Source organism: Melanotaenia boesemani, chromosome 12, assembly GCF_017639745.1.
Source record: "Melanotaenia boesemani isolate fMelBoe1 chromosome 12, fMelBoe1.pri, whole genome shotgun sequence".
Taxonomy (NCBI): Eukaryota; Metazoa; Chordata; class Actinopteri; order Atheriniformes; family Melanotaeniidae; genus Melanotaenia; species Melanotaenia boesemani.
Window position 1 is genome coordinate 14,921,516 of NC_055693.1, and position 11,931 is coordinate 14,933,446.

The 11,931-nt window shown below is 36.1% G+C and overlaps 2 protein-coding genes across 2 annotated transcripts; one reads left to right on the forward strand and one right to left on the reverse strand.

Moving 5' to 3' along the window:
* Positions 1-2,691: 2,691 nt before the first annotated feature.
* On the reverse strand, positions 2,692-5,676 carry si:ch211-214p13.8 (B- and T-lymphocyte attenuator). Its single transcript, XM_042002185.1, has 6 exons — positions 5,581-5,676; positions 4,010-4,339; positions 3,873-3,911; positions 3,671-3,796; positions 3,538-3,569; positions 2,692-3,380 (listed from the first exon to the last, which is right to left on the reverse strand). Exons 1-6 carry the CDS (start codon positions 5,666-5,668, stop codon positions 3,075-3,077), a joined length of 921 nt encoding a protein of 306 aa, XP_041858119.1. The 5' UTR covers positions 5,669-5,676; the 3' UTR covers positions 2,692-3,074.
* A 3,465-nt stretch (positions 5,677-9,141) lies between these two features.
* On the forward strand, positions 9,142-11,321 carry si:ch211-214p13.7. The gene is made up of 5 exons (XM_042001554.1): positions 9,142-9,160; positions 9,284-9,426; positions 10,128-10,147; positions 10,268-10,290; positions 10,646-11,321. Exons 2-5 carry the CDS (start codon positions 9,407-9,409, stop codon positions 10,832-10,834), a joined length of 252 nt encoding a protein of 83 aa, XP_041857488.1. The 5' UTR covers positions 9,142-9,160; positions 9,284-9,406; the 3' UTR covers positions 10,835-11,321.
* Positions 11,322-11,931: the final 610 nt, after the last annotated feature.

An 11,931-nucleotide genomic window follows, 5' to 3' on the forward strand; every position in this document is an offset into this window, starting at 1 on the left:
TGAATACACATCAGATGAAAAAAACCATCACATTTTGTCCCTTGCTGTGTCTTGGAGATGTGTGTTTTTACAGCAGTAAAGCCACATGTCTTGAGTCTTCCTGCCAACCCTGTCAGAGAGTATCAATGTTATTCATTACAGTAAACTCAGGCCACATCCACCCACCCACACGTACACACACACACAAGCACACACAAACTGGTTCACATCCCACATCTCAGGTATGTTTTAATGTTTAACAGTTTTAATATTTTATATATGGTGAAATTTTAGATTCTGTTTCTAAAGACTAAAGGACAAAACCTTTTTAGGAGGAATGTTAGTCTAAGGAGTTTAGGTGTACATGTTATAAAGAGAAGAGTTATTGAAAGTTTTTTTTTTTTTTTTTATGACTCTGAATACTTCAAATGCTCTAAAATATAAGTAGCAGCCCAAGTTAATTATAATAAACTTAAATAAAATAGAAATTAACTGCAGAGCTGCAGGTTAAAACCCCATTATAGACTCTCCGGTCCTCTCAGAGGATCTGTAGTCCGTGTGCTTGTATAAAGGGTTATTTGACTCTTGTATTTTTTTTTCTTTTTTTTTTTTTTTAGTTGTGAGGATAATGCTTTCATGCAGGGTCACTAGCATTCAGCACACCTTGTTAGGGTGTTAGTTCTACAGTGCTGCAGACTAGTCCACACACACTAGAGTGACCTCAGGCTCGATCTAATCAGGTCTTAGCACAGGCCATGATGCTCTCAACCTCTTACAATCTGAATGAGGGCTTTGTCCACCAGAGAAAAAATACAATTGCCAGTGTGTGTGTGTGTGTGTGTACGTGCGTGTGTTTGTGTGCAAATTTGTGAGGGAGTATAAGCACAGAAGTTGTGTGTGGGCTGTGACTGCCAGACACCATGCTACATTAAAAAGTTCCACTCAGACATAAAAATGTAGACCCCCTGACACAGGATTTGCATACAGCTGCAATCTAATTTCTGACTGTCATCTTCTGGGCAAGCGTACCAGAATATAGTCTTAGCTACAAATAAATTAGGTCATATTTATTAGCTACACTTTTTTTTTACTTTTTCAACGTGAAATTTTTTTTGTGAGTGATAAAAGCATCAGAATTTATAAATGAAGAAACACTGTGCTCCTCCGGATATTATAAACAGTAAACTGAATTACTATCATGTGTGACCTACTGCGTATGTTCAGCAGGATGACAGATGATTTGTGGTCTCAGAGGTTGAATAAAGTCAGCTAGGTGTAAAGGCAAAATAATTTGGGTAGAATATATCTGATCCATTCAGCTCAGACTCAGCTGAGGGTGAAACTGAATGAAAGAAGAAAGAAAATCTCTAGTCTAGAAAAACAGATATTTGTTTGTTTGTTGTTTTACCTCTTAAAAGAACGGAAGGTTGGATTACACTGTACCCAGCAGGCTATCTTTGAGATAATCCGCTGGATGATGCCATACATAGCAGGATATATATAATAAGCTTTCAGCTGTTTTTACATGTTAAAAACGAGTGCGAGAGAGAGAAATAAAGGTCAGTTTTATCTCATGTATCATGTGTCTCAGTAATTGCTTTGAATTTCAGGGCCTCTGTGTGAGATATTATTGTCAGTAGATGTTTGTTTTTGTAAAGAAAGTGAGAGCTGTGTCTATTTTTGTAGCCCAGTCGTCATCATCCGTCATAGAGAGATTTAGGTTAAAGATGCATTCCTCCATCTCTGTGAATGTTATGATAGAGAGATGAACTGAGATTTATACTAAAACCGTAGGGTGGTCTTTTAATAATAGTAGGTACAAGAGGGTGTTATATGTGCTGCAGTGACACGAGAAACCACATGAAAGGCTCACTGAGCCAATGGAAGCTGTTTATTTTGCAAAGGTATGAGCCCCTAGGGCTGAGCAAAGAGCCGTTCCAGTGGAGAGCTGCTGGGATGCAAGCATTTGCCTATAACACGGCTTTGGTTGTAGATATTTCTCATTTCTTCTTTTTTTTTTTTTTTTTTAAAAAAAACTTAAGTTATTTGATGTCTCACCAAAAATGTAATTTTAGAGAAAAAAGTCATAAACTTAAAAACAGATTTGTTTTTCACAACTTTGTTCTTTCCTTTCACCAGGTGATGATCCTTCACATTTTTCTTGCAGTATCTCACATCCATCTGTGGTTGAGGCAGTTTCTCGTACCACACATGAAGTCATTGTCAAAAGCGTCTCCCATTTCCTGTACGTCTGAACTAAACTACATATAAGGGGTTGACAAGCCAGGTGATTAGTTTCTGTACTCTCATAGACAGAACTTCCGATTTTGTACAACAGGAAATAACATGAGAAAAGATGTCGCCCAAGTCTGTGAGGGTTCTACTGAGGTTATATAACATTTAATAGGGTTATTGAATAGACATAACAAGTTTTTTTTTTTAATATCCAAATAATGAATTTGAATAAAGGTAATGCAAAGAAATAAATAAAGACATTACATTAGCTTTTTGAAGAACTTTATTTTCCAAACAAAAGGCAAAACAAGTTTATTTGTATAGCACAAGACAATTCAAAGTGCTTTACCTAAAACATTAAAAGCATTACAGTGGGGTGCAGGAAGCAATAAAAAGTGAATTAAACCAAACTTTAAAAATAAATAAAATAAAAATTGAAAAAATAAACAGCTCAAAGATTGCTATGCAAGACTATTCATTTTTCACTATCCCTCCCAAACTTCAGTCTTTATACCAAATCAGTCAAAATAATGTGACCAACTTTTTTTTTTTAAGAAACTGCCAGACCTTTGGCCAGCAAAGCAAAAGATAAATAAATTTAAAAAAGCCCTCCAAGTCACATTAATCCAGGGACTGGAGGTAAAATAAATTTAAAAACAAAGCAACAGTTGAATTATAGACAGTACTGGCTGGAACAAGCTGTTTGCCTCTCAGGTTAACTTCAGATGACACACTGTGCAGCTACATAACCACAAGCTCCTCCGTTCATTCCTTCCACCATGTCGCTTAAGCAATGTGTTTTTCTTTCCACTCATGCTGTATGTATCTCAACTATTTAATTTGTGACAAATTCAAGGCCTTCAGGGCAGATTGATAACAGCATATGCTGGGTTTTTGTCCATTTTAGAGGTGGCATGTGGATTTAAAGCAGGGGTCCCACGCTGACTGTGGTTAATGACAGCATACACTTCATTGTCTGATTCAGGACTTTGAACTGCTGTTTTTGTGACAGCATGTTGTATCTCAGTTGGAATGATGAAAGGAGGCGATGTTGGTGTTTCTGCGGAAGAGTAGATGTCATTCAGAATGGAGAAGTGGGTCTGCAGGACAGGAGCAGAAGGAATGTTCCTCTTGGGGAGGGTTGGAATCATGTGAATGGGCATTTCCTATCACAGAAAGAAAAATGCCAGAATTAAAAATGCATCCATTCATGTACATTGTCATCTGTTACAAAATCTGCTTTAAGTTCATATCCACATCTCTCCTTAAGAAAGAGGCTAAGTTATCCAAAATCTATTCCCTTGAACAAATAGCCCTGCATACCTCTCTCTTTACGGCATCAGAGGTCCATTTTCCTGTAAATACCAAAGACACAAAATAATATTGTAGGAGGTTAAAAACACATATAAATGATAAAATGATAAAAAAAAACCATTAAAACAATGAATGCTCTTACGATTCCATCCATGAAAACATAGGATGGTTAACGCTGTCAGTATGGTGACCAGAAAAGCAAGACCAATACAGATGGAGAAGTATGGCACCCAGTCAACCTCATCACCAGCGGCGCTCGGTGACTCACCTGCAGAAGAAGATGAATCCAATCCATGTTTCTCAAAGTTAACTGTAAAATATAACTAAGAAGTACAGGTTCCTACCTGCTCTGTAACTGAAGTGTTCAACCCCTTGGATCTCGTCTTTAGGAAATAATTAACAGCACATAAGAATAAAACATACCAGCATGTATACTTTTATAGGCACACTCTGATAATGAAGGAAGGGGAAAAATGCCTACCTGAAACTGAGATGTTGATGGCATTACTAAAAACTTTCAGATCCTCTCTAATTAAAGTACATCTGTACAGGCCGTCATCATGAACTGAAACCTGCTTGAAACTCAGATATGAGATAAGCCCTTCTTTCTCATATGTTTGTCTTATTTCTACATCCTCTGCATTATTAATCTGTTTACAGTTATTATTGCTGAGAACTTTACACCAGGTGACATTAAGTGATTTGCCACAGTCTTTGACTGGACAGCTGACTGTCAGATGGTTTGTTGGAGCAGCTCTCCAGACTGTGCTTCTTCTCACCATCAGCATTACATCACAAGAAGTAGACAAATCTGAAATGACAGTATGTGCATCTGATTTAGGAACAAGTTATTCTTCATATTTATCTCTGCCAAGGCGGATGTTCGGTTTTTCAGCAATTATTTCACCGATTTTGAGGAAATTCAGATTACCACCTGGATCCAGGATTTTTTTTTAAAGGATTCCTAACTATGGGAAGAAAGAGATCATTTTGCCATTAAAGTTTCAAACTCAAAAATAATGTTCACTATTATTGGCAAAAAAAATAAATAAATAAAAAATATAAAAAACAAAATTACAATGGTTTAGCATAGGTCTGCACTCTCCGAGTGCTTGTAGTCTATTCATTCATGTATTAATTAATTTAACTTTGGTCATTTAGCCCACAGCGCAGAAAAACCTATGAAATACAGTAAATACTTTTCATATGCACAAATCTATGAAGTTGCTAAAGTGTGATTTATGTGTGGATTATTAAATTATTATTCAATTTGATTCTACTATAATGTTGAGATTAATTATAGTATCCAAGCTTAATAGTTTAAGAAAATTATTCCACAAACAAATAAATATAAAACAAAGCAACAAACTTAATGTGGTGTTTCTTCTAACAAAAATTACGAATCTTACAGAAAGTCTGCCTTCGCTTTGGTGGCGCCATCTAATTCATTATATACCTAGATGATCCGATATTTATTGTTGTCAATCGCTTGTAATTTTTTCACAGATCACGTTTACCATGATTTGTCACAACAGGACACAAAGTTCAGGTGCTGAAGGCACACAGATTGAAACAAAAACGATGTGCTGACATTGGGCATGTTGCTGATGCATAAGTAATGCATGGCAACACGTATTTGTAATGCGGCGCCACGTGTTTGTTTTTGTTTTTTTTTCTGTCAGTGTCACCAGACAGGTTCCATAGAACTGGTAAATGGACTGTGATTATATAGCTCTTTTCTAGTCATGTTGACCAGTCAAAGCACTTTTACATTACATTCACTCACACACCACTTATGTTGTTATATACTTAAGTGCTATCTGCTATCTCACACATTCATACGGTTCATTCATCATTTAATTCGAAATCACATACAAGGAATCAACATAACAAATAAACACGTAATTTATTAAATTGTTTTCTTATTGCCCCATTTCTTTCCTAAATCTTATTTCTTCTCTTACACATAATTAATAATAATCCATTAAAATAGAAATGTTTCTCTGTGCTCTCTTGACCATCATATCCCCAACAAAGGACATTAAAGTTTACCTTGACCTCCTCTACAGATGTAGATGAATGTAAAGCACCAAACTATCAGACAGTTCAGTTTTCTCTCCATTAGGCACGACATGTTCATCACCTGAAACTTTTCAAAAACTGCAGGGTCGACTTCGCTTGTGACAAGCACACCACTTCCTGACCACCCACATGCTTTTTACGGCCATCCTGCACATGTACATTTCAGCGAATCATGAGGTAGCAAAGTTTCCAGAGTGCACAAATTTAAAGAAACTGCAGTGTTACATTTACAATAAATTTTACAAAGGAAATTCTGACATCTTGACTTCAGAGCCATATTGTTGTATAGGACAACCTAATTCCCAGGAGGGAAGAAAATGGGCTTAAACTAGTTTTAGACCAAATAACTGGATAAATAAAGGCACAAAGGAAAAAGTTAAAATGTGTTTATGTGCAATTTGCTACTGGAATAACTGTAAAGGCAAAGAAGAAGCATTCAAATATCAGAAAAGACTAGAAGGTCCAGTAACTTTGTTATAATTTCCAAAATGTCTAATATAAATGTCAGTTATTTCATTGAGATTGCAGGCTGATGTGCAGAAGTGGTTGTAGTTTCTAATGTTGATTATTCTCATCATATGAAATAGAAGTTGTTGTTGTTTTGTTTTTGTTTTTTTTCTTCTTCTTCTTTCTTTACTTCTTTTTAATGAGACCAGCAGCTACAGCAAATTGAACCATCCATCTGTTGTAGATTGTGAGTGTTGTTTTGTCAGTGAAGTGTGAACCCCTCCCAGATTTTACAAACAGCACCATCTGGTGCCGAGAATCAATGAAATGTACACTTGAAATGAATTAATTAGATTAACATCATGAAACTTAAACAGGTCTAAAATAATAATAATAATAATAATAATAATAATAATAACAAAGAACAGCCCAATAAGGATTCCTGCAGGTAACCTGAACTCTGTAAACATCTGACTCTTACAGTAAATTGCCTCGGTAATTGACTTCCGACTATTCATTTGTTGGGAAATGACCAAAAGTAAATAAATTATTAAATAACTGCATTTGTTGGGACATTTTAGATCCATAATGTTAATGGTAATGTTTTTACATTTAAAGCCATAAGAGTTCAGAATTCAGTGGATTGATCTCTGCCAATGTGACAACCAGAGGGGCTGTAACACAGATGGGTGTGTAGAGCACCCAGGAGCCTGCTTCATCGCTAGCGCTAGCAGCGCCACACTTTCTAAGGTGCTTTCAGAAAGTGTGGCTGAGAAGTGAATGTTCTTATCTGCATTAATATTAGTTTTTAATCCCTGGTTCATGTCTTTGGGACATAATCGATAGTAAATATATCTATAGAAGTACAGAATGTATACAGATACAATGTAATATACACATATGTATCTTACTAAAGGAAGTCAAACTGCATGCATGAAACTGAGATGTTGATGGCGGGAACTAAAAACTCTTAAATGATGTCCAGCTCTGATCAGCTCATACTAGTCATGAATTTGTCTAATTTCCACTTTTATTGGGTTGTCAGTCTGTTCACAGGTGTTCATAGTAAGGAGTTTGCACCAGGTGGCATTAGGTGACTTCCAGACTCTCAGACTTTGTGTTTGGGCAGCACTCCAGGCTGTGCCTCTCCTCACTGTGAGCAAAACGTCACATGAAGCAGACATATTTTTGAAAAAAAAAGAAAAGTGTCCACTTACAATCATTTATTCTTCATATTAACTGCTATTATTGATTTTCGATCAGCTTTCTTTGTTTTTAAGAGAAGATGTTTATCCCTCTGTGATATTTTTGGATAAAATAAATTTAGTTGAGCTGTTTCTTTTGTGTGTGTGTACACATGCATGTATGCCCATCTCATCTTTTGTTAACTTATCATGATTAGGTCTCTGTAATTTATACAAACTCAAAAAAACACTATTTTAAATCAAACTAGATGTTAAATCTTTCAATGCACAACATAGTTTTAGTTGCATTTGGACTTTCTGTCTCTTTACTGTTGACATAGCATAGTAGCAATTTAGTGTTTATTTACACCCTAATTACAATTAAATCTAATTGCTGTTATTCGCACTTTCTCTCAAAAATTCCCCACCATACCCTCATAATAGTCATATTATAAACCAAAGAATGCTAAGCTTTACCTTCAGCTTTGCCACAGACAGAGATTAATAAAACTCAGAACAGAATCATCAGAGACTTTAGTTTGTCCATTAGTCTCAAAAGGCTCGTGAAGAGTGGTGAAGAAGTCTAACAAAGCCACTGCAGGGGGATTACAACAGCGCTCACCACTTCCTGACCTCCTACATTCTGCCAACATCCTGAACATGAGTGTATTTTAAGATGTCTTAATAAAACTAAATTCTTAATGCTCACATGTGTGAAGAATTGCTGCAGAATATTTCGGTATGAAGCCCGTGTGACATTCTCTGAAGGGATAAGAAGGAATTTATTTTCATTTTAGACCCAAAATTGAGCATTTCCCAGCTTTTACTGACTTTACATTTATACTTGCAAACAGCTTATATTAGTGAACAGCTTTGAACTTCAAGCCACTTTACTATTATCATTAACTTTGTATAATAAGAATTTGCTTTCTTCCTGCATCCATATTCAGAAATATATGTAGCTTTTGTATAAGAAGAAATAACTATGAAGTTGTGGGGGTCAGGGAAACCATGCCCATGCTTAATCTATTTAACCATAAAAATAACAGGTTCAGATCACCTGCAGATGCTGTTTGCCTTGTTTATCCTTTCTTTTTTTGTTTTTTCTTTCTTCCAACACAACCAGTAGATGGAGCAAGTTGATGCTCACTTATTTATTTCCGACTGTCAGTGTGGGTTGTTGTTTCTTCCTGCTGTATACAAACCTCTCCCAGGCTTTTCAAACACCACCATCTGGTGTAGAACCTTAATACTACCAGCACACATGCATGTTTGTGCATCTTTATTGGTGAAGAAGTTATACTAAGTCAAGGAACAAGTAAACCAGCAGAGACATGAACAGTGCTCTGTTGAGAAAATCTTGAACTATGAGATTGTTAAAATGCAATGAATTTTGGTCATTAAGAGCTGTAAATATAATTGTAAATGTAAACCCGACTTATTCTTGTAGATGAAAAAGATGAGTGACATCAGAAAACTTGCACAATTATGCAAATGAGATTGTTTTGCAATGAATGCAAACACTGTAGTTCACGGCAGGCTAACCACCGTTGTATCAAACTGCGCAGACGGTTTCTGTTTTAATGATGACATTTTCCCACAAGCTTAAAAAAGTGAGAGGAATAATATTTCATTTAACAGTTGATTGATCATTAAAAACTTTCAATTCTCTATCCTCTGATTACTTTGAGGGAACCAATATGCTGAAAATAACACATTTAAAGGCTGTTAAAGGGTCAAAATTAGCTTTTAGGAACAAGTTAAGTATCATGTTTAGATAAGGGTGCGGTTTAGGTGATCGGTTGTGAAGGCTATAGGATAAGGTGCTGAGAAATGCATTACGTCAATAGTGAGTCCCCACAAAACTACATTCAGGTGAATCGATACTTTGATGTCCAGCATTCAAGGTTTTCTACTGCGTGAGTATTTCCGTTGGTGTGTGATGTATGGTCGTGTTTGTGCTCATACAGGAAATCAAAATAGCAAACAAAACCGCACACAAGCAGGCCTTTGTGTAGTCTCTTTTCCCTCCCTCTCTCTAGTATCTTCTCTTCTCTCTGCGTGCATTCTGATGCAGCAGCAGAGAGCTCAGGGACATCAGGGGCTACAACAGCACTACACTTGTGGCTGTTCTCCAACAACCAGGAACTTTCTGAGGGATCATCATGGGAAACTGCTGCTCCAGGTAAGTTATCATAAATGTATACTTACAAATTACCTAGTAATAATAACTGCACTCTAAAGGTTCTTTATAACATCTGTACATAAATGAAGCATTTTTTAAATTAAGATGATTAAACTACTGTTTAGTCTGTAATGGACAAAACCATTTAATATTTCCGAATAACCATCTTTTTAGACTAAAAGCACTTTTTGAATAAAAACAGGTTGCATTGTTGGACCAATGGCAGTTCTGCATTTGCTTTATCAAGGAAATGGTGGTTAATGGATAAAAATAGACTTGGTTTCAGTCACGGTCTGTGTCAGTGCCAAGTCAAATAAGACTATTATCTTTGCTACTTAGCAAGATGTATTTGTTTCAGCATTATCTGACATGTTTTCCTTGAAACACGCAAAGTTGTAAGTCCAGAGCTGTTGGTCATGTTAAAGACATTTGCCTATGGACCATTGTTGGTTGTAGTTCTGTGTGAAGTGTTTCCTGTTGCAGCACACTTATCTGTTAGGCTGTCAAGGAAACACAGCTGTGGGGTAAACCTGCACTTCTGAAAAGCTACTGCAGATCTCATTCTGTCATTTTATGAAAGATACTAAGAGGAAAAAAAAACTGGTTGTGAAGAAACTTTTTCCATTGTTCGTGTGCTTTATGTAAATGTTGCTGATCCACATGACTGCGTATTAACTGGAGTCACTTTCTTTTATCAACAGGCAAAAAAAGATTAAGAAAGGTAAAACTACACGTATTAAGGTCTATGGTGTCTTATCCTTATACATAACACAATATGATACAATACTGATGCATTTTCTGTAGTGACGTTTTCTCTTCTTCATCTTTCATTCTGCACCAGCTGATACGAGCAACGATAACAAGGTAAACTTCCCTACATCTGTTTCTGTTGACCATTAATCTGCATCACTATCAGGTCCAGCTTTTCGTGTGAGCTGCATGTGTCACTGCTTTTATGATGCCTCAGTGAGAGGCCTATATTTGCATACTGGGGGAACATTAGCAAGACATTGTAAAAGGGAAATTTTGTCATTATTGAGTTGGAACATTTTATGAAGTCTTTCCTACTAACCACATTCACATTCATTCATCCATTTATTTTTTCCCACTCCCGTGAGATCAGGTCTCAGAAAAGAAAAGTAATGCCACATATTTACATGTATGCTAAGTTTATTTTCATGACGCTTTCATTCTCACTGTGTGCACTGTTTCCTGGCAGGCTAATGAGGATGTAACATACGCTTCTATCAACCACACCAATGTCCAAGGATCAAGACGGGCCAAAGCTTCCATAGACAACGACTGTGACTATGCTATGGTTAACATCCCAGCAGCTTTGCAACCTGAGGCAGAATCTGAATGCTCATCTAAAGATGAATGTACAGATGATTATGTACTCATGGGGTAAATAAAAGAAGAGGAAAAGCTCATATGGACAAGTAAAAAACAATCCTCCAAATGTCAACTGATCCATAAAGGTGTGGAAAAGCTTTTTCCTCCTGATGAACTTTCAAAGTTAATCAAGAACAAATCTTGATCATCAAAGAGAAACTGCGGAAAACTGAAAAAAGAAACTGAAGGTGGCTGTTGACATGTTTAACCTCAATACATTTCTTTTTCCTCTCTAAGGTAACTTTTAACCAGGACACAACTGTGGTGTTCCTTCCTCAAGCAGACAAATATGCATTTGATCTGTTTACAGAAGGAATTTAGGGGAGTATTTTTGTTTGTTTATTGTTTGTTTAGCTTCTTTATGAATGCTGGTAACTCCTAAGGCTTCATAACAGATGGACTGTTTGGAAGCAGAAAGAGAAGAAAACAATTCTCACATATATATATATATATATATTCAGTATAGTGAAAGTGAACAAAACATACAAAAAATAATAATAAAACCGAAAGGGTGTAGGCAGAAGCTAGTAGCTTATAAGAGGGTAGGTGGATGGTATGTCACCAAATTACTAAGACCAAACAAATTAACATTGAAGAAAAGATTTACAACATCAGAGCAACTTTTAAAATGATTACCCACAACAAGATCTTTAGCATTTCATTGATCATGATACTTCATGAGTTTAATGAATTCCACTGTTCATTAAACTACAGCCTGCTTGGATGAAATCTTCATACCACCAATATTTTTCTGTCACTCTGAAAGCAGTTAGTCTGAGAAAACTGTGCCATTGTGTTCTCCAAGAACTTTAAAGTGCTTTTAAAGTGAACTTCCATAAATTGGATTATGAATTAAAAGTTTGAAAATCCTAAAACAACTATGGGTCTAACTGTTATGCCATTCATCTGTTTTGTTAATAGAAAGATGTTTACTTGTTTTAAATGAGCACTTGTGCTAATAAAGAACATTTGTTTCCCTTTAACACCAAAATAACATAAAAACTTGATGCAGAAAGCAGAAGCTAAAGAAGCATAACAGTGTTTGTTAATGTGTGTCTGTATCTGCTGTCACTTGATAATGCTCTTCTACAGATGGAGGCTTGATCTTAATCT